The sequence below is a fragment of the Boleophthalmus pectinirostris genome, unplaced genomic scaffold (genome assembly GCF_026225935.1).
Source record: "Boleophthalmus pectinirostris isolate CB_2022bp ecotype Guang Dong unplaced genomic scaffold, ASM2622593v1 HiC_scaffold_19, whole genome shotgun sequence".
In the NCBI taxonomy this organism is placed as follows: domain Eukaryota; kingdom Metazoa; phylum Chordata; class Actinopteri; order Gobiiformes; family Gobiidae; genus Boleophthalmus; species Boleophthalmus pectinirostris.
The window spans coordinates 620,985-645,969 of NW_026571140.1; the positions used below are offsets into that span (position 1 = coordinate 620,985).

General features: G+C 42.1%; 2 protein-coding genes across 2 annotated transcripts in view; both read left to right on the forward strand.

Moving 5' to 3' along the window:
* The first annotated feature begins 306 nt into the window (after window positions 1–306).
* Window positions 307–4,662, forward strand: tmem208 (transmembrane protein 208). The gene is made up of 6 exons (XM_020940632.2): window positions 307–497; window positions 1,615–1,710; window positions 2,274–2,333; window positions 2,413–2,549; window positions 3,029–3,113; window positions 3,663–4,662. The coding sequence occupies exons 1-6, from the start codon at window positions 492–494 to the stop codon at window positions 3,798–3,800; spliced, it is 522 nt and encodes a 173-aa protein (XP_020796291.1). The 5' UTR covers window positions 307–491; the 3' UTR covers window positions 3,801–4,662.
* A 15,598-nt stretch (window positions 4,663–20,260) lies between these two features.
* LOC110174515 (mothers against decapentaplegic homolog 6-like) overlaps window positions 20,261–24,985 on the forward strand; it is a 44,972-nt gene continuing 40,247 nt past the window's right edge. The window contains exons 1-3 of the mRNA XM_020940616.2: window positions 20,261–21,405; window positions 22,862–22,918; window positions 24,866–24,937. Of these exons, the coding sequence (XP_020796275.1) occupies window positions 20,796–21,405; window positions 22,862–22,918; window positions 24,866–24,937 (739 nt within the window). The 5' untranslated portion in view covers window positions 20,261–20,795. The remainder of the gene's footprint in view (window positions 21,406–22,861; window positions 22,919–24,865; window positions 24,938–24,985) is intronic.

Genomic DNA, 24,985 nt, shown 5'->3' on the forward strand with positions numbered 1-24,985 from the left:
AACGAGTTAGATTTTTGCATAGACAAGAGATGCGATGCATTTTTTTTTCTTCTGTAAAGTAAATGTAAAGAAAATGGAGAGCAAAATAGGAGTTTTCCTTTGTAGTTTTTTTTTTTTTTTTTTTTTTTTTTGAGAAAGTAGGAAATGGGTTTAAAAAATTAAATCCCCAAATCATAGTAAATTTTAATATTGAAAAGGTTTGCAGTTTCCATTTGTTCCCAACAGATGGCGCCAAAAAAAATCAATCCGTCCCATAAGAAATACGTGCGTAAACGTCATCATCATGAGCCACAAACGTAGCACGACTATTTCACGCGACGGATGCGTTCCTCCATTCTACAGGCTCTGTGCTGATGTGTTACTAAAACTAGACTCAAGTCTCTCCTTTTGGGCTCATCTTCTCATGCATGGACACAGTCTCCGAGTTTTAACTTAAGAGAAGGCTCCGGTCGGGAGGCTCATGTGAAAGAAACCGGAGACTAACAGCGGGAATGGCGGTGAGAGATGTCACTTCACCGGGTTCTAATCTGCAGCCTGAACAGGGCTCTGACCGGGGCTCTGATCGGGGCTCTGACCGGGGCTCTGATCGGGGCTCTGACCGGGGCTCTGACCGGGGCTCTGACCGGGGCTCTGACCGGGGCTCTGACCGGGGTCTTGAGCTATTTCTAAACTAACTTAGACACAATCTTTATTGATCCACAAGGAAAATGATTTGGACACAGGAACTCACACGTCACAATATCATACAATAACAAAAAGGAAAAAAATATAAATGGTAATAATACATTCTAAATAAGTAGCAAAAAAGCAAGAGACGTGTCAAATAAGACATAATTATATAAATGTAAATGTACAAGTCAAAATAAAATAGAAAAATAATTAATAAAATGTAAAATCACAGCTTTATACAAGAAGTGCAACAATAATACGAAGATTGACAGGACACAGAGTTATCTGTTCCATAAGGGTGAGTTGTTGTATAGTTGTAGGGAGTATTATCTGTTCCATAAGGGTGAATTGTTATGTAGTTGTAGGGAGGTATTATCTGTTACATAAGGGTGAATTGTTATGTAGTTTTAGGGAGTATTATCTGTTACCTAAGGGTGAGTTGTTGTACAGTTGTAGGGAGTATTATCTGTTACATAAGGGTGAATTGTTGTACTGTTGTGTTTTTGTGTTGTTGTTGTTGTTTTTTCACACATGTTTAAGTAACTCTTTATTATTAGTCTGTCTACATCTCAAAATGCTCTGTTCCACCTTGTGATGTCACGAAGCGGTAGTTTTCAAGATAACATCTCCTTTAGTTGTTTAATAGAGATTGGCACTTTCTGAAATTATCCAAATGATTCTAGTGAAGGTGTGTGGACTTTAAAAACAGTAGAGCACAGGGTGTTTTCTGTTTGAGAGAATAACTGAGCCTAAATATGCAGGATGTGTGCGTCAGTAAGATCCAGCTCTGTTTGTGATGAGGAAACAAAATTATAACAGACCAGAAAATAGTGTAATATGGGCCCTTTAATAATATCCTCTGAATAATATTATACAAGCTGTACATGAGGTGAGGTAATACAGATGCTGTAATGTTGAATCTTGTGGTAACTCCTTTCTGTGCAGCCCAAAGGGAAAGTCGGCACAAAAGGAAAGAAGCAGATCTATGAGGAGAACTTGGGTACTTTGCAGTTCTACACACGGATCATCCTCGGAGCCAATGTAAGCACAGCTCAGCACTAACATGAAGTGTACTCTGCAAGAAATCAGATAATGCCTATGAATAGACTTGGTGTACTTACATTCACTGTAGACGTCTAATCAGCATTTTTTTTAGATCATTAATGGACTATTCAAAAGACAAAGTAGTTAACTGACAGTATGTAACTCACTCCTCTAACTGTGCTGTAAGTCATCCAGTATGTGTAATCGTGCCCACTTGTCTCTAGGGTTGTCAAAAATAATCAGATACTAACCAATACTAAAATTGTTATCAAAACTAGATACTTATTTGAGCAAGTGTCAATGCTATAGAAATCACATTCACAGGACAGAAATTAAACTTTTCTGTTTTAGAATAAGCACATAGATTAGTATGACCGCATGGTAATACAAAAGAAAGTGCTATGATTTAATGTTGAAAATGACATTCTCTTGTCTAAACAAAGAGTTTTAAATTATTAGAATCAGAATTAATATTGAGTATTGACTCTATTCCTTAGTATCACGTGACAACAATAGTTGTCTCAAAAGTGTAGTAAACACAAGGCCCTTTTTCCCAACAGGCAATCTATGCAGTTGTGAACCTTCTCATTTTCTACAGCTCCTCTTCGTTTTGGACATGGGTGAGTTACTCTAACTCTAAACTGAAGATAAATGACTGATTCTTTTTAACTAGTAAATTTATCTAATTTTCTTGTCTAGCTGCTGCTGGCGTTTGCATTAGCTGTGTACATTGGCAGTTACCGCTCAATGTCATCCATGGCCAAGCCGGTGTTTGCTGAAGATGGGAGTCTGTTAGATGGAGGCATAGACCTGAACATGGAGCAGGGGATGGCCGAGTGAGTGGAGTCCTTCTTTACATACAGTCTACTGTCAGTGGTAGAGGAGAGTAAGAGGAACATTACTTAAAAATAATATTACTCAAGCAGAAGTACAAAGTAGAGGTCCAAGTAATTACTCAATTAAGAGTAAAAAGTACTGTATTTGGGAAATGTACTACTCACGTAAGAGTAACTTAAAAATGGGAAGTTAACTGAAATTAAAGTACAAAACAGAAAGCTTTTGTCACTTGTAGAATTAAATAAAGTGGGTAGAGTCAACAAACCTTTACTCAAGTAAGAGTATTGTTACCTCAATTAAAATATTCCTCAAGTAGAAGTAAAAGTGTGCTGCTAGAATAGTACTATTCTACTATAGTAAAGTTACTGACTTTCGCTAACCTCTGGTTACTGTTCCATACACGGTTCTAAAATGAGATTGTATCAGACAGTGTGTGTAGTGAACTGGAGAAGGAGCTCATGTAGGTTTGATGTTGCAGGCACCTGAAGGACGTCATTCTGCTCACGGCCATCGTACAAGTGCTCAGCGTCATCTCCTCGTACTTCTGGTATCTGTGGCTTCTGGTGAGAACTTTTTTCTTTGGAGTTATCTGATGTACTAAAAGACCTTTGCTACTTGATTCTTATGCTTTTGAAGCTTGCAGTCACTGATTTTAACTAAGTTATGAAAGAATGCAGCTGCATTTGGTTTTATTCATAGAACAGTGATTTCCAAATGGGCTTCACATCTTTATCATTCTGCACATTACACACAATCAAATCCTTTAAGTCTTCATTTTCAGCACAAATTGGGGATTTCTAAATGACTCTGTTAATCATGTTCAAGGAACTGTAGTCTGTGCTCTTACTGTTCTAACCAGTGTTTGTTTGTTTAAAACCTTAACCCAAATCTTAACCTTAAGAGGACACATCCTGCATTTGTCTCATTCTTAGTATATGGACAGGTCTCATGTGAAGGCTCACAACCTCCAGAATTCACTCACTGAGCTGCAGAGGCTGCACCAGCCCTGGTTCAGATTGTGTGCATTTTGAACAGAAATGTGGCTGCATACTTCTATCACATTTGTTCGTCTGAGTAACATTTGAATACTGTCTCTGTCTTACTGCTGTTAGGCTCCAGCCCGCGCCCTCCACCTGCTCTGGGTCAACATCCTGGGGCCCTGGTTCACGGCAGAGAGCCCATCAGCTCCAGAGGAGGTGAATGAGAAGAAGCAGAGGAGGCAGGAGCGCAGGCAGATGAGGAGATTCTGACACTGTACAGGCTAATCTAATACATGCAACACACAGGGCCATAGAGACATACCTTCTTCTATATTGTACTGTTCCACGAAACCCCAGCTCAACCGTACACTCTGGATTCTTCTTTTCCATCTGCGTTTGTGTTGTTCAGAGTCCAATTTACCAGAAAAAGTCTTTTTTTTTTTTATCATGTTTTATCATCTCATGATCTACCACTGTTTAAAGATGCACTGTGGAATGTTCCATATTATAGCATTAAACTTCTCTACCTGACATTGTATTTCAGTTATAGTGTTTATATTTGGTTAAACCCAGACAAAGACAAACCTTCATTCTTACTGTGAGTGGGATCTTGTCACCACAGATGTGACCTACACTATGGCCTTTTTGTCTCCATGGAGATGGATCATTTTATTTAGATTTTGGATAATACAGTGAAGTATGATCTCTGCGAACAGCAGCTTTGTCAGGACATTGCACACACACAAACACAAAACACAAAGGACCTTTGAACTAAGAGCATCTTCTGCTCAAACTGTGACATCAGCTCCTCATCCAGCTTCAGGACACATTGATGTCTAAAGGACTGTCAGCATACAGCACGACACCTGCAGACTTTGTATGGAGATGAGCAGGTGAACCTCCATCAGAAAAGTTTAACAGTGCATCTTTAAAATGACAGCTTCATCCCATCGACACACATGTCCTGTTCAGTCTGAGGAGTTTTCTGACTGTTCTTTGATTTCAAAACAAATGTGCCCAGTGTTTATTAAAGATGACCCATTATTAAATAATCTTAACAGATGTGGATGAAAGTGGAGATTTCTAATATAATGAATGATGCAATGTTTTTCAATAAAAGGAAAGTAAATCACTGCTGTGTTTTGTGTATTTCTTATTAAATTAGAGTGGAAATTAGGTTTGTGCAGAGGTGCTAGAGGAGCCAAAAATTGTACTCAAGTAAGCATATTACTTTGCAAATATCAGATTTTACACATTATTTAATTAAAAAACAAACTAAATCATCTGAAAGAGCAACATAAAGCTTTTGTCACTACTAGACTTCCTCATAGTGGAAAGAATAACCATAACTTTAACTCAGTAAGAGTACTGTTACTTCAATAAAAATATTGCTATTGGGAGCAAAAATATAATGCTAGAAAAGTAGAGTTTCTTTAAATAGTAGTGGTAAATATAACTGTAACTGAGCACTTTTCACCTCTGCCACCAAGGCCCACGTGTGGGCCTACTGCTAACAGCTAATGTGTGATCACTAGTATAGGTCCTGAAGCAACTGTAAGAACAAAATAATCTCCATCTTCTCCTGTGAGAAGGCACCGTCCAAAGGCTTCAGTTTGTTTTGGCTGTGTCTGAACCTTGCAGTGAGCTCCTTAGAACCATGTTGTGTGATGGCCACCCCTACTGTCCGCTTATTGACGGAAACATTTTTAAAGCCATGAAAACTTTTCATTTAAAAATCACCAGTGATAACTCTGGAAGTCCACCCGTCCCAAACTGCAGTGATATTGATCACTGTCACCATAACCTCTATATCATCTTATCCTTCAAGATTTGCTGGATGATCAACATTTTATCAGTCTCAGGTTCACAGTCACTGTCCTGCTTTAAAACAGACCTAATGAACTTCAGAGCTTATAACCATGTTGTAGTTATTTCCCTCTCATTAACCCTCTGAAGTCAGCTGACATGTTTCTTTTATGAAGTTGTTTTAGATCAATATTGAAATTTAAAATGTCCAAATGACAGTATGTCTGCTTTACGGTTCTTGTGAAAATGAGATAAATTAATTTCAATATTATTGTTTATGGTGACATTTTCAGATTGAGCCTATCACATTTTAAAAGTGCTATGTTGACAGGTTTAATGCTCTAGTTCTGTTTTGTTCTAAGGCAGGGGTCTCAAACTCAAATTACCTGGGGGCCACATTAGAGAAAGTCTGAGTGAGGCTGGGCCGCATTGAGTATCGATAAATAGCGATTGCATGGGAATAAAAGAGAGAGAAAGAACAACATGCAACACACTTTCTTAATTTTAATAACAGTTCAGAATATGAAAATGCATTCAGAACGTAAGTTTAAACTAATACGTCTACTCTTCTTCTTTTGCCTACTCCTTGCTGGTTGGAACCTGGCTACGCTTCATCTTGCACAGCTGAGAGATATTTGGCTTGCAGGAGGAAGCAGATGAGATCCTCAGGATAGATTGAAGATGCTCACCAGTGAGCCTTGACCTGTATTAGGTGCTTTCACACCAACAGTATTTGGTGCGCACCAAACGGTCCATTCGAACCAGAAGTGGTTAGCTCGGTTCGTTTCCGTTGGTGTGAAAGCGTCAATCGGACTCTGACCCAGACCAACTCAAGCGGACCGAGACCTCAAAAAAGAGGTGGTCTCGTTTCGCTTGAATCCGCACCTCTGGTGTGAACGCGAACCCGAGTCCAAACCATAGACAGCAGGTCCAAACGAACTATTTGAAATGCATCATGGGAGAAACGTGTCTCCTTTGTCTGTAATGACGCGCTGTACGACTCCAGTGCAGTAACAGATTGTTGTCCAGACGCAGCCGCGATTCATTTTCTAATTATTTTACCAACAATGGCCAATAAAGAGAATGTAACACACGAAGATCAGAGCAAGTCAAAAATGGGGGTGTGTACTTCTGTTCTGGACCTGCACAGAGGTCCCGGTGTTCCCCGTAATCATGTAGGAAACAGCATTTGTTATTTTCGGCTTTAATTAACCAAATAATTTTACGGCAATAGGCAATCGCCCATTCAATTGATTCACCTTTAAAAAATGTCCTGCTTTTAGCCTCGTGTGAGAAATACAGTCGGACTAGATCCAAACCCGAGTCCCGAACCAGCAGGAGCAGCTCCGGTTCTGTCCGGGCTCAGATGACGTGGAGCAGGGAGTGAAAAGCGCTTTCCCCGGGAAGAACCAAATGCGGACACCAACTAAACTGGATTCACACTTCTGTCCGGATGCTTTGCATCACCTCGGAACCAGCCGCGGTTCTTGAGCGCGGAGGACAGGAGCAGCAGCGCATTCTCACTTTCCCCGCACGAAACCAGCGCGCAGACGGCGGAACGTACCCGCTCAGACCCAGTCATTGCGCACTGGTCTTGCTCGCCACCGTCTGGAACCAGCATGGAGGACAGAGCCTTTGGACCATCTGACCAACGCACTTGTAGGACGACAGAAGACCAAGGACCAGACCCCAGCCCCGTCCTGAGGAGCTGCGCGCTACGGTGAACGCTGTTGGCTTCTGCTGTTACCCGAACTCTGGGCTAATGCGGTGAGTTTGTAGAGAGTTCTACATGTTGCTGTTTTATGAGTGGTGATAAGATGAGGATGGCCCGCGGTATTAACACTGAACATCAGTATTGGTTACTGGAGATATCACTGTTCTACCGGGATACAGAGGCTCGTTAATCGGACCAGTTTTTGGTTCGTTTGCCGGTGTGAAAGCGCCACACTGGAGTGTATCTGCTTCTCGTATGTCAAACATGGATGTTAGACGCTTGTTTTTGCCTCGTAGTTTTTGCTAACATGTCGCCAAGCCTCTGGAATAGATCAGTGCAGTTTTGTGGTGCTTGCATATTGATGGGACAACTGTGTTTGCCGCTGAGTGCGTGTGGATTTCGGCGACGCATACGTGGAGCTTGGTCATCGGGTTGCCAGCAAGTTACGCACCGAGTGTTGAGCAGGTAAACGGACTGTCAATGTCTTTTTATTTCTTATTAGCCCCTCCAATAATGGTCCCATACTTATGAACAGGGGAATTCTGTTAGCGCCTCCTCTGCTCTGTGCTCTGATACTGTGGTTGTGGGAGCGTAAAGTGAAGTGCGCACACTTTACCACCATGTGTGGTTTGTTTTGGTTCTTCGGTGACGCCATATGTGCGATCCAGTTAGACTCGTTGCTTCACAACTGCTGTAAGTTGAGTTTTGGGATGTAAACTGCGTTAATAATCTGTTGTGAATCTGCATGGGCACCGATTGCAGCTTCATCTGTCAGAGCGGCCCGCGGTAGGGGGGTGGGATTGTGCTTACATCTACCGCGGGCCGCACTGACATTATTCTTTGGAATTAAGTGGCGGGCCGCAAAAAATCCTTCTGAGGGCCGCAGTTGGCCCCCGGGCCGTGAGTCTGAGACCCCTGTTCTAAGGCTACAACAAAAGGGTATGTCTGTCATTTGTCACCATGTTTAAATGGCCATAAAATCCACATAGATTAGATCTCTTGATCTATTTGTACTCCATTCATACATGTGCAAACTGTCTATATACATTGTATATTGTTTTACATTACAAGCCAATTTTACTGTAAAAGTACACCCTGAGTAAACAATAAAAAGTAAAATTACATATTTTCAAAATTTAAAGAGAGAAGTGAAAAACGTTAGCTAAATTTATTAGAGCCTTGAACGTGTCAATAATTTATGATGGAAAACAAATTGGTGCATCATTGTGTTTTGAATGGAAAATTTATTATATAAAAAAATTAAAAATAATAATAATATTCTCATTGACCTCCATTATAAACACATGTCATGACTAAAACATTATAAAAAAACATGAATTCCAACAGAAATCAGGACAAAACTGGTCTGACTGTTTCGGTCTGAACGTCAAGAGTCTGTGAGTCCAGCACTGACACTGTGTGTGTGTGTGTGTGTGCTCTGTGTGTGTGGATAATTGGGACTTTGGCTCTTTAATGAGAGTCAGATCCTTGGGAGCCGTGCAGACAGACACACTCACGGCTCTTTAGAAGAAGCCAGTTTGATGACTCATTTTATCCAAGAACGAAGGTCCCTCACTCACACTCTGCTGCGTCTGTGATGTGGGCCCTTGTGCTGTGTCTGTGTGTGTGTCGTGGCCCCTCTGTTGTGTAGGGTTCTGCTGCCAGTTCTATAAATATCATATTTATAATATAATATTAAATAATAATAATAATTAATAATAATTAATAATAATTAATAATAATAAAATATATTTATAATATAATATTTTTTATTTTATAAAGAAGCATTTAATGGAGCTAAATGACTGTGTGATTGTGAGAAGACGGTCTGACGTGGGTAGTGTTGTGTTTTAGTTTTAGTTTTTCCTCAAGTGATGCAGAAAAGAGAGAGCCACTGTCTGTCTGGATGTTGATGTATGTTAGCTTAAAGCCACGGCGAGGTTCTCCACGCGCATGAGCCTCAAGGTGCTACGCCTCAAGGTGCTACGCCTCAAAGTGCTACGCCTCAAGGTGCTACGCCTCAAGGTGCTACGCCTCGTGTGCACCCGTAGGGAGAGAGAGGTGATGGAGCTGGACTCGTGCAGCATGTGTGTGGAGAAGTGCATTTACTGAAAACACAAATCCTCTCCACAAACTGTTTTTAACAAATCAGCATGGACTGACAGTTTCATATGTAAATAGAAAACTTCACCTATTTATCAGTTTTAAATGAAGCCCGACATGAGCGCTGTGTCTCCAGTGGATCACCTGCTCTCACAGAGATAGTAGAAAATCTGTCATTTGGCTGTAGATGCATATGGGCCATTCTGTGGGAAAGTTGCAGATTTAAGAATAAAAATTCAAATGAACTTTCATGGATTTTATTCAAACTTGGCACAATTCATGTTTATATATGATATATTATTTAAGTGAAATGTGAGTCTTTTCAAATATTTGAGCTCAGTATCATACAAAACAAAAATCTAAATGTTGCACGGTGCTTTTGGAAAAGAGAAACGTCCTGTTTGTTTGGATGAAATGCCACAATGAAGAGTTCAGCAGCAGAGCAGCACCTGTGCAACCATGGACCAGTAGGAATGATCAGGTAATTTTAGATCAATGTTTACAATGAATACATTCAAAATACTGATCTGTATTTATGTTTTAATATTAAATCCAGGTAGAGTTCAAGGGTCAAAGCTCAAGCACAAGAGCCACTAACGTGGAACAAAAGCTGACCCCGCAGAGCTGTGTATGTGGACTTCTTGAGATGGAAAAATGCCTATGACACAGTTTTGTGGCTGCTGTGGTGTTCAGGTTAGTGTCAGGGTGAGTAGAATGCTTTAGTGTTGGAGTGACAGTCGTGCACTAGTAGAAGTTAAGATACAGAAGAGGGAGGGAAATATAGAAACACATCACACACAAAGTGTCTATTGTGTTCCTGTAAACATTTCACGATAAAAGGAGTAAAACAGTTTAACCTTTACAAACTGTTCATTTCTTAACTGTAAAAAAATATTTTCATGTGACAGTTTGAAAAGTTATGGTTATGACCTAAGACACTCACAATTGTGCTTCAATGAAAGACAAGACTGTTTTCTTTACAATGAAACCAAACACAAAGGTTTAAATCAGTATCTGACAGGCAGCACATGGCCTAAAAGTAAATGTGGGCCTGTGTTTAAACCTCAGCATAAGGTTTGTACTTCAGAGGCTCCTAACTGTGATACCACTAAAACTAAAAAAGTCCACCACAAAATTATAAAGCGAAGATATGGATGAGAGGTTATCAGAGAGAGCAGCAGTGTGAGTGGTCAGCAGAGAGAGCAGCAGTGTGAGTGGTCAGCAGAGAGAGCAGCAGTGTGAGTGGTCAGCAGAGAGAGCAGTTAGCAGTTCCTCATTTTTGTAAATATCCTTTATGGATCTGAATCTTTTGGATCTGTACATGCCAAAGAACCATCCAAACGACTGGATATGTCTTTTATGTGATTCTTGTGTTGGTTCAGTATTAATCAGTTTAAAGGTCGTCTGGTTTGATCACTCGTCTGAGTTCTTCAGTAGAATCTGCACACAGGGAACACTCACTTTGTTTACATGCACAGAGAAATCCAAGTGTGCTAAACAGTCACATTTAAATTGTCTTTGCTCCAAAACCAGTCAGACCACTCTGACCTGCAAGTCAGAGGACAGAACAGGTGCAAACTGTGGGCTACGAGACGTTCAGGTGATTCTGGTCATTTAACATTAGCACTAAAACATTGGAGCTATAATTACTAATGAAACAGCTTTCATGCACATACGCAGACTTTAGGCAGACAGAGCCACATCTCTGACATGAAGATCTGTGTTACTCACAAGTTATTTGTTCTTTCCTGTACAAATAAACACTGAAGATCCAGGAGGTTTCACTTTGACTTTAATGTTGACCAAAACAAAGCGACATGGGCTCGGTGGAGAGGCAGTAGTTTGTCAATGCTGCTGATGTAAAACGAGTGAGTAAACATTCAAACACATCTCATAGTTTCCTGGCTGTCTCTTACCTCATGCAGTTGAATGCCTCTCCTGGTCTGCTCCTGTATAAATCAGACTGTGCAGTTCTGTGCAGCAGGTATCAGAGGATGTATCCACTGCTCCAGATGTGAAATTCCTTGAGATTCAACTGTAAGATTCACTGTAAAGAGTAAAATGTTTGTAACAAGTTTCCCAAATCCCATTTATAAAACATTAATGCAATGTTTTCAGCAAATATAGCATTTTCAGAACAGTAAAAGGTAACATGGTAATCTAAATATGTTTATTGTTAGCAGATAATACCCCATAGGAGTAAAACCAGTCCATGGGAAATGAATGTAAATCATTGTAATAACAAAACAGACAAACATGACGTATGCTGTAAGTGTGGTATGGGCTGTGGTAGTGGACTCTGCCTCTGCTACCTGAGGCTTTTAGTTTAACATTCTATTATAGTCAGTGTTGGGGAATAACAGATTACATGTACCGGGATTACATGATCAAAGTACAAATTATGAGTAACTGTATTCGGTTACAGTTACTGTTTCAGTGAGTGGTAATTGGATTACAGTTACTTTGTTGAAATAAATGGATTACACAGCGGTATTTTCCTATTTTCACATTTTCGACTAAACAAGCCAGGACTAAACCAGGACTAAACCAAGACTAAAGCAGGACTAAACCAGGACTAAACCAGGACTAAAGCAGGACTAAAGCAGGACTAAACCAGGACTAAACCAGGACTAAATGCAGAACTATAGCAGGACTAAAGCAGGATTAAACTAAGAATAAATCAGGACTAAACCAGGTCTAAACAATATGACACTTAACAGTAGGTGGACATAATTTAAGGCAGCAGTGATTTCATATAAAAACCATTTCTCTATCAATAATATATTTTTTTAATATGTTTAAGTAAAGACTGAGGAAGAGAACAACGAAGAATTTTCAAGATGTGGTTGGTACATTCATGTAGTTTTAAAAAACATGACAATATTAAGTAATCCAAAGTATTCAGATTACGTTACTCACTTTAAGTAATTTAATGGATTACGTTACAAACTACATTTTGGGGTATGTAATCTGTAATCTGTAGAGGAATGCATTTTAAAAGTAACCTTCCCAACACTATTTGTAGTGATGGGTAAATGAGTCGGAGCTCCAGGAGCACGTCGTTCTTTCTGAAACAAATTACTCCGAATCTCTGCCTCAGAGCTCGTGTCGCAGCCGCTCACGTGACCAAAGTGTGGAAGTGTCGGTCCCTCCCCCTACTGCTTCACTGTGTCGATCGCTTCAGTGTATCGAAGCGTTTCATTGGCTCAGTGAATGTTCCGCTCTGTGATTGGTTGTGGAGTGCTTCAGAGTGTTCAGCGCACTTCTGTGGTTTGACAAGCAGTAAACTACTACAGTATAAAAGATGCACCAATATTTGTTAAAAATGTTGGGTAGTGAGGAATATTGTGTGACGTTAGTGGTGATTTTGGTGACTTTTGAAATTTGTTTCATTTTCGATGGCATCTACAAGTGGAAAAAAGTCATCCATGGTTTGGGATCACTGATCTAATTCCACCTAACAAGGTCACCTATTTTCTTATTTACAGCTGCTATTTATGTTGCTCTTTACATATTATTTGAAATCATCATCATTATTGTTGTTGTCTACGGTGTATGTTCTGCATTAACAATACTTCATCGATGCTGAGACACCTGCGTGCTAATGGTTAAATTTGTCCACTAGAGGTCAGTGTTTGTCCGAGGCCTCAGACACGTCGAACCATTTGAGACAATATTGCGACTGAGGTGTCAATGCTTCACTTCGCCCATCCCTAATTATTTGTTTTAACATCTCTTCATGATCCGACATTGTCTTATTTATGTGGACTTCTTGCTTTGTTTGCACACTCAAGGCAGAACACACTCAGAACACAGGTTACTGGACCAGCTGCTTCTAGAGCGCTAAGAGCCAGAGTGAAAACCAGAGGAGTGAGGGGCTTTGTTTCAGTGGGCCCTAAGCCCTCCTGCTCAAACACACTTTTACACTGTCTCAAGTTCATATAGATTTATGTGTAAGGATTAAACCAACAGGAGCAGTGCATGACATAGTTTTAACACACTGGTGTGGATTCTACAACATCACCACATGCAGCACAGAAAAAGCCCTATCTGACCAGGGAATCAAACCCACAATTTTTGTGCTTTGAGCCACCATCAATAAATTATTATAAAGATGGTGTGTTTATACATTTGAGGCACTTTTATTACTTTTGATTCTTTGCAGTGACATCATTCTGGGGGTATTCTACATCAGTGCTTCCTAAACTTTTTTTTCTGGGGACCCATATTTTAAAAGTCACAAACATTTGTGACCCAAGTCAGTAGACATTTATTTGTAAATCACAAAATAAAGGTGGATTTGACCATTACTTAACATTAATGAGGATATTTTATTGAATGATTGTGTCACAATCAAAGTATTACTCAAGTTTGAAACAATGAAAAACAGTCACTGAAGCAGCAATAAAAGGATCCATAAGTCGTCTATTTGGACATTAAATGTAGCCCATGTCTTTTGCTCTTCAACATTCAATTGATCCAGCAATATTGGAATAAAATAGTCAATAAAATAATTACAAAAGATTAGACATTATGCAAAACATGTCTTAACATTTGAACATTTCTAGGTGGGCCTGTCTGTGTTTTTGTAGCATGTTTCAGTCCAGGGTGCAGAAGGAGACGCAGCAGCAGATCAGTGTCAGAACTGTACTGTGTAAAGAGTCTGTATTACATCTATTTTCTGATGTGTTATAATATTGCTTCTGCATTAAAACATACATGAAATTGTGTTTTGTTTCATTCACACAAATACTACATATTTAGACTGAGCTCTTCTCTCAAACTGAAAACACTCTCCACTCCACTCCAGGAAGTGCTCCACTGTGTTTTGAAATTCCATACACTTTCATGATCATAATTTGGATGATTTTAGCCCTGAAATTGACCGTCTCTATTGAACTAAAGGTACAAAGGTAGAGTTTAAATTAAAAACTAATACTTCATGACATCACAGTGGAACAAGCATTTTGAGCTTTGGAAATATAGACAGACCAATAATAAAAGGTTACTCAAACGTGTGAAACAAAACTCAACTCCAGTTATGTTTCTGCTGAGGTACCATTATAACGGGCTTAAAGCTCACATGAGTCCATTTTGTGTCTTACAGGACCTTTAATACTTCCAGAACATAATGAGCGTGAGTGTGAGCGCCTCATCCGTTCTGACTCATGTAATTAGCAGCTTGAGCCTGGGCAGGGCCTGGATGTGCCTGTTTGGACAGTTACTACTGCTCCATCAAACTGTATGAGCGGTATGAACTATGGGTCTCCTGCACAGGGTGGTACAAATAACATACTATATAGTACTGTATACAAATACAGTTACTCCACAATACTTTTACTACAGTAGAAATTTCTACATGGCCACACTAAAAACATTGTAATCAACATCTTGTGTCTGTTGTTGGGGTTTGCCCTCATGTGTTATACTGGTACAACATGCTTTCAGTGCAGTGTGCAAAAACTATATTTAAAGTAGAATTGTACACATTACTCTCCCGCAGAATACATCCACCCACTGAGACTAGAGACAGGGCCTCAGGGGCTCAGTGCAGGGGCGTCACTAGACCTCTCAGTGTACTGGGACACAGCGGGGGCACAGATAATTAATGCGAGCGCATGAGCAAAAAAAAAAAAAAGCTTAGCACTTATTTATCATTAAAAAAACATAAATAGTGCTTCAAACTATACAATCATATCAGATTATGTTCTTGTCTGGATCTTTGAATAACCAGCTAAAATGAACTGATGCATTTGGCCTACTTGAAAAAAAAGAATAACTTTCTGATATCCATCTACAAGAGTGCTCCAAAGCCCATGTTTTAACCTTAAAAATGCACATCAAATATGGTCGATTTCTCCAGAAACCGAGTGTGGGAGCTCACAGTGCTAGGCTAACCGTTGCATCAGGAGAGCGCACATTTTTTCAGCATAAGTATATGAAAAACTGTTCTGCACCTAAACACTCTGCTCCTCTTTTTTGGACCCTCACCCACAGTTTGAGAACCCCTTCTTTAAGAGAACATCCACTGGCACTTTACACAAAACTGAAAAATGTGAAGAAAGTGGGTAGGATTTTTAAACTTGTTTTTTCAAGTTTCTAACTGGAGTTACATTTTCTTACTGTTTCTCCAGTGGTATTTACCTCTACACATTATCAAACCAAACGCACATCCTGACAAACAGATGCATTTGTGCACTTCTATTATTATTATTAACTTCAGCCACATGTGGCGGTAGAGGAGCCTACTGCACAGAACAGACCTGTGTCAACACTGGAACATACATTTTGATGAGTTTGCTTTGCATTTCGTCTTGCTCTTCTAATCAGCGCATTGAGGAGGAGCGTGTGTGTTTGTGATGTGCCGCACAGTATCCACGGATTCTAAATGACGCACAGGCTGCAGAGAGACGCTCCCGCACGCGGATACAAGGTTTTTTTTGCTAACAGCAGCGGTCGTAATGAAATATGATCACACTTGTCGAGTGTCAGACCCCGAGTCAGAGATAAGACCGAGTCCAAACGCGAGACCTGAGACGAGTACTGCGACACTGCGATCTACCCACACTAGCTTGGAGATCGACTGATAGATCACGATCAGTGTATTGGACACCACTGCACATGAATCAACAGTGATGAGCCTGTGAGCCGGAGCTGTTCGCAAGGCGGCAGCTGAAAGTTTACCTCAGCTCACTGCCTCATTCATTAAAGTAAAAAGCAAAGTTGTAACATTTAAATCCACATGGAAATGGAGACACAGAGGTGAAAACAAACAACAATGATGGGCAGTTTACCCAGTCCTAACCTGTAAGACAGGTGAAAGAAACAGCGCTCAGACACCGCAGTTTATGTGGCAAAGTTATTACTGAAGTGAGCACGGGACTCCAGTCGCAGCCCAAGTCGCGTGAATAAATGACCATCTTAAGTAGCCATGTGCGCTAGAGATACGCGGATTGCGGTTACAACCGCGGTATCCGCGGTTAATCCGCGGGTCGGGCGGATGATGTGATGAAAAATTATATTTTAATTAAATTCGGGCGGGTGGCGGTTTAACTACTAAAAAAAAAATTTATATATAATATATATATATATATATATATATATATATATTTTTTTTTTTTTAAAGTTATTGTTAGTATTGTTACCTACATCTGAAAAGACGAGTCTCATTGTCTATGCTTGTAGTATGAAGTGTACGTCATATCCTTAATTAGCCCATTTGACCTTTTTTTTATGTTCTGAAGGTTCAGGTTGTGTCGGGTTATTGATGCCTAAGGTTTAGAGGCACATATTATATGCAGTTTATTTTATTATTTCTAATTTATTTCAGCTGTTTGCCAACACGTAAGTGGCTATAGGGCCATATTTATTTAGTTATGCTTTTTTTTGTTTTTGTTTCGATATCAGATATATTTTAAAACACGCAGACATTATAGCGTCGACTGCCACTCGGGGGATTTAAAACTTAAAGAAAGACCGATGGAGTGAGGCTATGACTTTGAAATAACATCGGGCAATGGCAGAATGTTCAGAATGTAACAACATCCAACACGAAGGCAAGAAGGTTCAAAAATAGCCTAGTTGGAAAACGTTGTCAATTAATTAGCTGCGCAAGAAAACCAGGTAAGTCTGGGGTTGTTACGGACAATTAAGAATGTGAACATACACGCTGAGACAATTTTGGAATGAATGAGCTATAGAGTTTGCATTTTTATCGAGGCTCCTTAGTTTGTTTGCTGTATGATTGTTCTAAAATCTAAAATCAATGGGCGGATGGCGGCGGGTGCGGTTTTGAAAACCTTCGGTGCAAAATGGACAGCGGGCGGATGATGAGTTTTGTGTCGCGGTTGTGGATGAAAAAATAGCCCATCCGCGCATCTCTAATGTGGCCATTGTGTATGGAGTGAATAAAGTAGCAATGAGTTGCCATATTAAGTAGCTATGTGCACATTCTGTAAATTATGCCATGTACACTTAAAATGCTAAAGTGATTTTTATTTTTTTTTTTAAACTGGTGAAATTTATACTGGGGCACTACAGATCAATACTGGGGCATGTGCCCCAGTGAAATCTGTCTGGCGACGGCAATGGCTCAGTGGTTTGAGTCTCACTTGGCCAAAATTCTGTGGTATCGTTGCCTACTGTGTGGTATGTGTGTGAGTGTTGGTGGCTGGAAGGGCAACCAAGCTGCTGTCAGTCTGCCTCAGGGCAGCTGTGGCTACACACCAGGTGCGGAGTACATAATGTGTCAAAAATCTTCTTCTTATTATTATTTACATGAATTATTATTATTATTATTATTATTACAACAACAACAATAATAAAAAATATATATAATAATAATAGTAGTAGTAGTCGTTTCCACACTGGTGGTAAGTCTGTCATGGGCCCCTTATACAAAGAGATTGTTAGTGTGACAGCAGTCTCCCTCCCCAGTACTGACCAGGCCCTGCTACTTACTTATTATCTCAAAATATTGAGATAATATCTCGAAATAATTAGATAATATCTCAAAAAAAAAAAAAAAGGGAAAAAAAAAGAATTAATTATTATTTTGTCTTATTATTAGTTTTTTTTTTTACACTTACGGCTCAGGGCTTCCATAGACTTGTGCTGGGCACCTTTTCAACACATCATTTCTAAAACAAATGTTCCTAGATCTATAACAGGACGCCTATATACAATTCAGGAGTGTTACACCAAAACATCTGAAAGTTTCCTCAAAGAGGAATACTGTTAACTATTTACAATAGTTGAGTTATCAAATCAAGCATTTTGTTGAGTTTAAGCTGTGTGTCAAATATTCAGTGTTTTCTTAGCTTCTGAAAGTGTCTTCATAGTCCATGAATGCTCTGCATGTTTGCAGACACCACATTTTCAAAAAATCATTTTGCAAAAATAAGGCAGAACACCATCATCACCAAATATGCTCCTCTAACCTCAGGCCTCACTGAGCTTCATTTGACTGGAGCCGAATGTTATGGGTGACGACCTGCTCCCTTACTCCACTTCTTTATACGCTCTGTGGGTTAGGCAAGTTTTTCCACTGTGCAAGGCTGTTTGAGGGTCTGAAAAGGCCTCCCCGAGGGTCCAGCCCTGATCACCCTTTTGTTTACTGAAAAACTGTAATTGTGCTCAGTAATTAACTTTAACTGTACCAAAGTGCTTCAAGTGCACCGGTGTGGAGCAGAGACAGTGGAAGAGCCTGGTTCCACGTGCTGTACAGCGTGAGCTGTGCTACAAGCCGCTTTTACAGGACGTGGGCCGACTGCAGCCTGCTGCACATGAGATCTGAAACCTGGTGAATGGTCATAGTTTTATACAGCAGTTTTCCACCTTCAAGGCTTTCAAAGCCCTTTACAACAAGGAACCACTCACCCATTCACACACACACACCAGTGTACGCAGACACTAGGATGAGGCAGGTTAAATGTCTTGCCCAAGGACACGACGACAGCATTCATCTGTGGGAGCTGGAATCTCACCGCCAACCTGTGGGTCAGTGAACGCTCTACCAACTGAGCTACTGCCACCCGTCCATAAAAACAGCAAGGACAAGCTGAGTGACCCCAAACCTCCTCTGTACCTCTGAAGCCCAGGGGCTTGAGTTCAACCAGGACAGAAGGAGAATGTGTGTGATAATTTCATCACAGTGTGTGTCATGAACGACCTTTTCTCAAGTACAACTACAATGCAACTGAAACTGCTGTGTGGCATCAAACATATTCAAGGTTTGAGTGTGTGGCTCCTCCTCATCTGGCAAATAGTCCAAAAACATCTTTAAAATGATGAACTTTCAGTACTAATTGTTTAATGATAATACAAACCCAGATTATCTTCAATAAAGCACAATCTCTGTTCAAAGAATAACAAAAACAAAGCAGCAACAAGCAGCACAAATGTTGTGAAGAAATGCTAAGTGGGCTAAAAAAAAAAAAAAAAAAGGATGAGATTGTTGGAAAAAAGATTCATCATTCACGAAAAAGTCATTTTCACATGAACAGAGGAATAAATCTTGTGCTAAAACGGTAAAGGTAAAGCAGTGGTCCAGTCCAGTCTGTTGTGTTCCAGGTTGGAGAGGCTCAGTGCGTGCGCTCTGCAGACTGAAGAGCGCCGCGGGTAAAACCAGGAGAAAGTCACGCTGGGGAGTCCCCGGGGGCCCGTGGTGCCCTGTGCGGTCCCGTAGCGCGCTGTCCTCGTTCTCTTCGGCCGTCGCTGAGCAGACTCTCGGGGAGATAGCGCAGAGCAGGATGTGGCGTCTTTAAGAGTTCAGAAACTTGAAACCGTGTTTGCGCAACAATCAGTGCGGCTCCCAGCCGCCAAAGTGTCTAGACTGGCACATGATGGCGGGAATCAACCAATGGCTCCACAGCTTTGCTCTGGGGCCCACAGACCGAGAGAGTCCGGGGAGAGAGTGCGTCAAGCTCGCTGCGGCACGGGCGCACAGGAACCAAGACTTCCACAATAAAAGCGTTTTTCTCCACCACTACTTCACTGTTCTTTCTCTTCTGTAACTTTGGACTGAACCAGACACTTTAAAGGACAATTTATAACATCTAACGTAGACCACTTAAAGTGTGCCTGTTAGCCTGTGTACATCTGTGTGAAATGTGATATTACATTTCATTTGATTTGAAAAGGACTTTTCCATGAAATCCAAAGTACAATAAGTCATGTCTACTTAACCAACGAGGCCTACGAACAAAGAGGTTTGTTTTACAGCAGCCTGAGATTTGCATCCCATCCCAAGACTTGTGCATTAGTATTAAAAAAAAATCTAGATCTACAGGTACTTGACTGGCAGCAGGCTGCTGTGTGTGTGACGCTGCTCGCAAATCCGTCTCCAACACAAACTCCCGGAAGTGTCTTATTGTGACCGGCCTGGCCTCCCGTTGGAGCACAGCAGCGGCGTCTTGACACCGCGTCAATGTGTGCGTGTGTGCGTATGTATGAGTGTGTGCGAGTGTGTGTGTGTGTGTGTGTGTGCGCGCGCGTATGTGTGTGTATGTGTGCGTGTGTGTGGAGCTGTGCGCGTGCGTGAGGAGCGGTGCGTGTCCGAGGGGACTGTGGGGGAGTGGAGACTGGAGTCATTCCTGCTCTCTTTAAAACTACTTGTGAGCACGGAGCCCGTCCTGGAGCTTAGCCCCGGGTCTCCACATCTCTGCGCCGTGACAGGATTACCGCGGCCGCTCTGACACACCAAACACACGGGCTGAACGCGGATGAGTTACTGGGCTGAAGGGAGGCTTCGGAAAGTGCAGCTTCGTTAAGTGGATAAACTTTTGGATGAAGAGTGTGCGCGTCTGTTTTCGCTGTGGGTGAATGTAAACCGATCCCGCTTGGGTCTAACTATGGTCCGGGGACTGTCTGCGGGATTTCCACGGAGTTATGGAGCAGCTTCTCAAACTTGTGCGCTGATTGTGATCGCTCTCGCGGCGCACTGAGCGCTGGCTGCATGTAGCAGCAGAGCGGGCTCCTGGAGCTCTGTAACGCCGCATATGCGTGACTCTGTGGGCTCTGTCTAATGCTGTGGGACACCCATCACACTGCGAGCCCCCACGGCGCGATCTGTGCGCGCCGTGCACACAGGCAGAGCGTGGGGCGACGGGTCTAATCCATGTGGAGGACTGTGTAGGTTGTCTATGTTCAAGACGAAACGTGCGTCTCTTGTACGGCGACTCTGGAGAAGCCGTGTGGTCAGCGAGAGCGGCGCGCGGGATGGAGCCTCGCAGGCTGATGGCACGCGCGGCGGACCGTGTGCAGAGCGGCGGCCGGTGACCCACGCGGAACCGGGGGATATGACGGAGAGCGGCGACAGGGACGAAGAGGAGCAAGAAGACGACCGAGGTGCCATGTGCGTCCAGCGACGGGTGACGTGCTGTCTGCTGGGGGACTGCTGCCTGCGGACGGCCACACAGGACGAGGCCGGAGCGGAGTGCGCTGAGCAGGGGCTGGCTGGCGCCACACACGCGTTTCTCAAAAGGCTCACGGAGCAGAGTCTGGACACCTTACTGCGGGCCGTGGAGAGCAGAGGGGGCGCGCCCGGAGAGTGCGTGCTGGTGCCCGGCCTGGACCTTCGGCTGGGGCCGCAGCTCGGCTCCCCGCAGTTTGTTACGTGCAGGACGTTCAGGTGGAGGGACCTGCAGCCTTCAGAGCGGCTCAAAGCGCTGTGCTTCTGCCAGAGCCACGGGCACGCGCATGGCACCAAGGTGTGCTGCAACCCGTACCACTACAGCCGCGTGTGCGCGCCAGGTGAGAAGCGCGTGGCAGGGGGGCATGAGGGGGCTGAGGAAGTCATTCACTTGTTTTGTTTTGGCATCACAAACAGGCTCCATATTTACGCACGCACACTGTTAGAGCGTCAGTGGGACATGGCACGGGCAGGTAGGCTCTGTCACGGGGAGAAACCAGGCAAGGCCAAACGGCCTGTGCTGCAGCATTAGCATATGTTAGCCCGGGGCTGAGTGAATACATCACAGCCTCACACTCTGTCTCTGTCTCTGTACCGTTTGTCCACTGCGTCCTTTTATCAGCTTTTACGGCCCGCGCCACGGTTTATGAGCGGGCCATAACTCTGCGTAACTTTGCTCCATGCAGGCTGTGATTTAGTTCTCCTTTTGGCATACCAAACACATTACACACATTTGAATTTGCGCAAAACTTTGCTTCCCACATCATCCAATTGAAGGTCGCTCTCAAGTTGCACTGGGCCTTTTTTTTCCTGACAGGAGGTCCTCCTCTTGTTATTTAGGTGAAGGAGTGCCGATAATATACAGTTTGCATAGCGCTGGCGCCAGACTGACGCTCTGGGTATCTGACTGAGGACTCCAGCAATTACTGGCTCTGCTCTTAAAGGGGCCGCAGCACAGACCACAGCACACTGCTGGAGGGACTAAACCACTGCATTCTCTGCTCTGTGCACAGCAGAAAAACACTTCAACAAAAGGAGAATTCATACATATGTAGGTTATTCTGTGCTATGGCCTATTCATTGTATGAAACGGGCTCTTTAGGAGACTGGAGTTTGACTCTTCATGTTTGGCTCTGTGACTGTGTTGGGGAGTGTACTGCCCTGTAGGAACTGTGCCTGTGGTTTGTGTAATCCCCAAAGAGACTGGAGACTCCAGTGTACACACCTGTAGAGACACACACCTATAGCTCACACACCTATAGCTCACACACCTACAGAGACACACACCTATAGAGACACACCTATAAAGACACACACCTATAGAGACACATATAGCTCACACACCTATAGAGACACACATCTATAGAGACGCACAGGCCTATACCTCACACTGTAGAAACACACATTATAGAGTCACATAGGCCTATAGCTCACACACTATAGAGACACACACTTATAGCTCACACTATAGAGTTTGTGTTAAAGTTATTCAAAGGAAACAACATAACACATTCAGTGGAGCTTAAGTGTTTGTACTAAACCTGAAGCTGTAACTACAGACTCAGCCTCAGGATCAGTACAAACATGCTCCTATTGAACTGACAGATCCTTCTCTGACAATGCACAGTGTGCTCTATGGGGCCCTTTGGACAATGCAAACCAGCACTGTCTGTGCCCATCAAACAGGCCAGTGTGCATGTCCCCTACAGCACAGGGGCCAGTCTGCATCTCAGCCTCAGCTGTCGACTTCAAACCTGGATCTTTGTAACTGATTGTTGTCTGTTTTTGTGTGCGCAGACTCTCCTCCTCCCCCGTACTCGCTGTCCCATTCACAAGAACACAAGGCTGCACTGGGTGAGTCCAATCACGCACACAAATGCACACACACACACACACGCACACACACACGCACACGCACGCACACACACACATAGAGCAGTAATCCACAGCAGACAGCAGGCGTCATTCTGGTATTTTTAGCCTTAAACGCAGCTCCAGTCTTTGAAGGTGCTCGTGTTCAAAGTTTCTTGGCATTTACCTGTCTTATTTATGTCTTTGGGGAAAACACGTAAGTGCATTTGGTTTAAAGGAAGACGACTTCAGATAAACAGAGCAGCCCCACTATAAACGTGTCAGCAGTAACCTCTGACATGCAGTAAGAGCAGAGCTGAGAGCGCAGACAGCATAAAGACCACAGCGATCAGTATGTGCAGTACAAAAAGCTGTTGAAGGGACAGCATTACACTGTTTTTATCTACTAGTCCTTTATAACGTTGTTTTGTCATCAAAAACAGACCTGGAGTTTTGTTTCATTCACATGTTTAACACACAGACCCTGTTTAGACTAGAGTTCTTCTAACAAACACTCTGTTCCACTTTGTGATTGTCATATGGTAATACAGGAAGTGCTCCACTGTGTTTTTAAACTTCATACACCTTCATTAGAATCATTACAAAAATCTGCAGACCTGGAATTACCATCTTAGAAGTTACATCTACCTTTTTGAAATTGTCTCACTTCTCAGTGCACACAGAGATGTTGTCGACTTTCTGTGGTAACGTTGATCTTGAATTTAAACCGTAACCTTTTATTTAATGGCCACATAAGGTGATTCTAGTATTGTAGAGTCAAACTGTTCAGTTTAGACTACAAATAGCTGTTACCTTTAAAATGCTGGAACAGAGCATTTGGAGCTTTGGAGATGTAGATAGTCTAATAATTCAAGGTTACTCAAATGTGTGAATGAAACAAAACACAACTCCAGGTCTGTTTATAACAATTTTATGACAATTTTAGCATATTTGAGCATAAAAGTCATATAATTCTGTGTAAAATAGGACCTTTGATGTCAAAGACACAAATATCAGTAGTGCTACAAAATATATCAAAATATATCAAAGATAAATCTGAAAGGAGCAAATCACTTTTACTCTTTGTTTAGTAGAGATGGGCAATTCCATTGGAATTTATAAACACACTTCCTGTGTTACCACATGACATCACAAGGTGGAACAGAGTGTTTTCCATTGGAGAGAACTCAGCCTAAATTTGCAGGATTTGTATGTTAAACATGTGAATGAAACAAAACACAACTCCAGGTTTGTTTGTGATGAGGAAACTACATTAGAACATAGATGAGAAAATCTTGTCATATGGGCCCTTCAATGTGTAAACTGCAATAGGTTTTGATTCTAAGGAATACACTTGATACTCAATGTCAATTTCAATTCTACAATGATAATTAAAAACATTCTATGTTTAGACACTACAATGTGATTTTCAAAATTTAAATGGTAGTACTTTGTTTACTATTCCCATGTGTCTTATATGTGTGTGATCCTCAGTGGTGCAGTAGGTTCATAGATGGTCCTTGTGTGTATATTAGCCTATGTGTCTATATGTAAGTCTATATGTATATAATAGTCTATGTTCTACTTGTTCTGATACAGCTCAACATCATTCTAAAACTATTCAGGGAAGGTTCATGTCTGTCCTGTGAGTGAAGACTTTTTAGAACCAATGCTTGTTCAGATGAGTTTGGATGTGAGTTTTAGGATCCATTAGTATCTCATTTTCAATACTTTTGACAACCCTACAACGCCCCCACCCCATTGTGTCCCATGACCTCCCATGCATTTCTACATAAAAATCCTGCGATCGTGCACTTACCTCTCGTAAAAGCTGAGGTATGTGGGTTGAAGGCGGGTGGGTGTGTAAAATGACTAGCTGTTTAAACTAGTGATTATGGCTGCTGTGGCCCGGGCTTGACTTAACCCCGCTGTTTCCTTTACATTCTCCAGACGCCCAAACGGTACCCGCTCCCCTCTCTGGACCCCTCTCCGGACCCCCGCCCACACCCACAGACTGCACAGGTAAGAGACCGAACAAACACACTGCGGGCAAACTTCGGGCACGTGCTT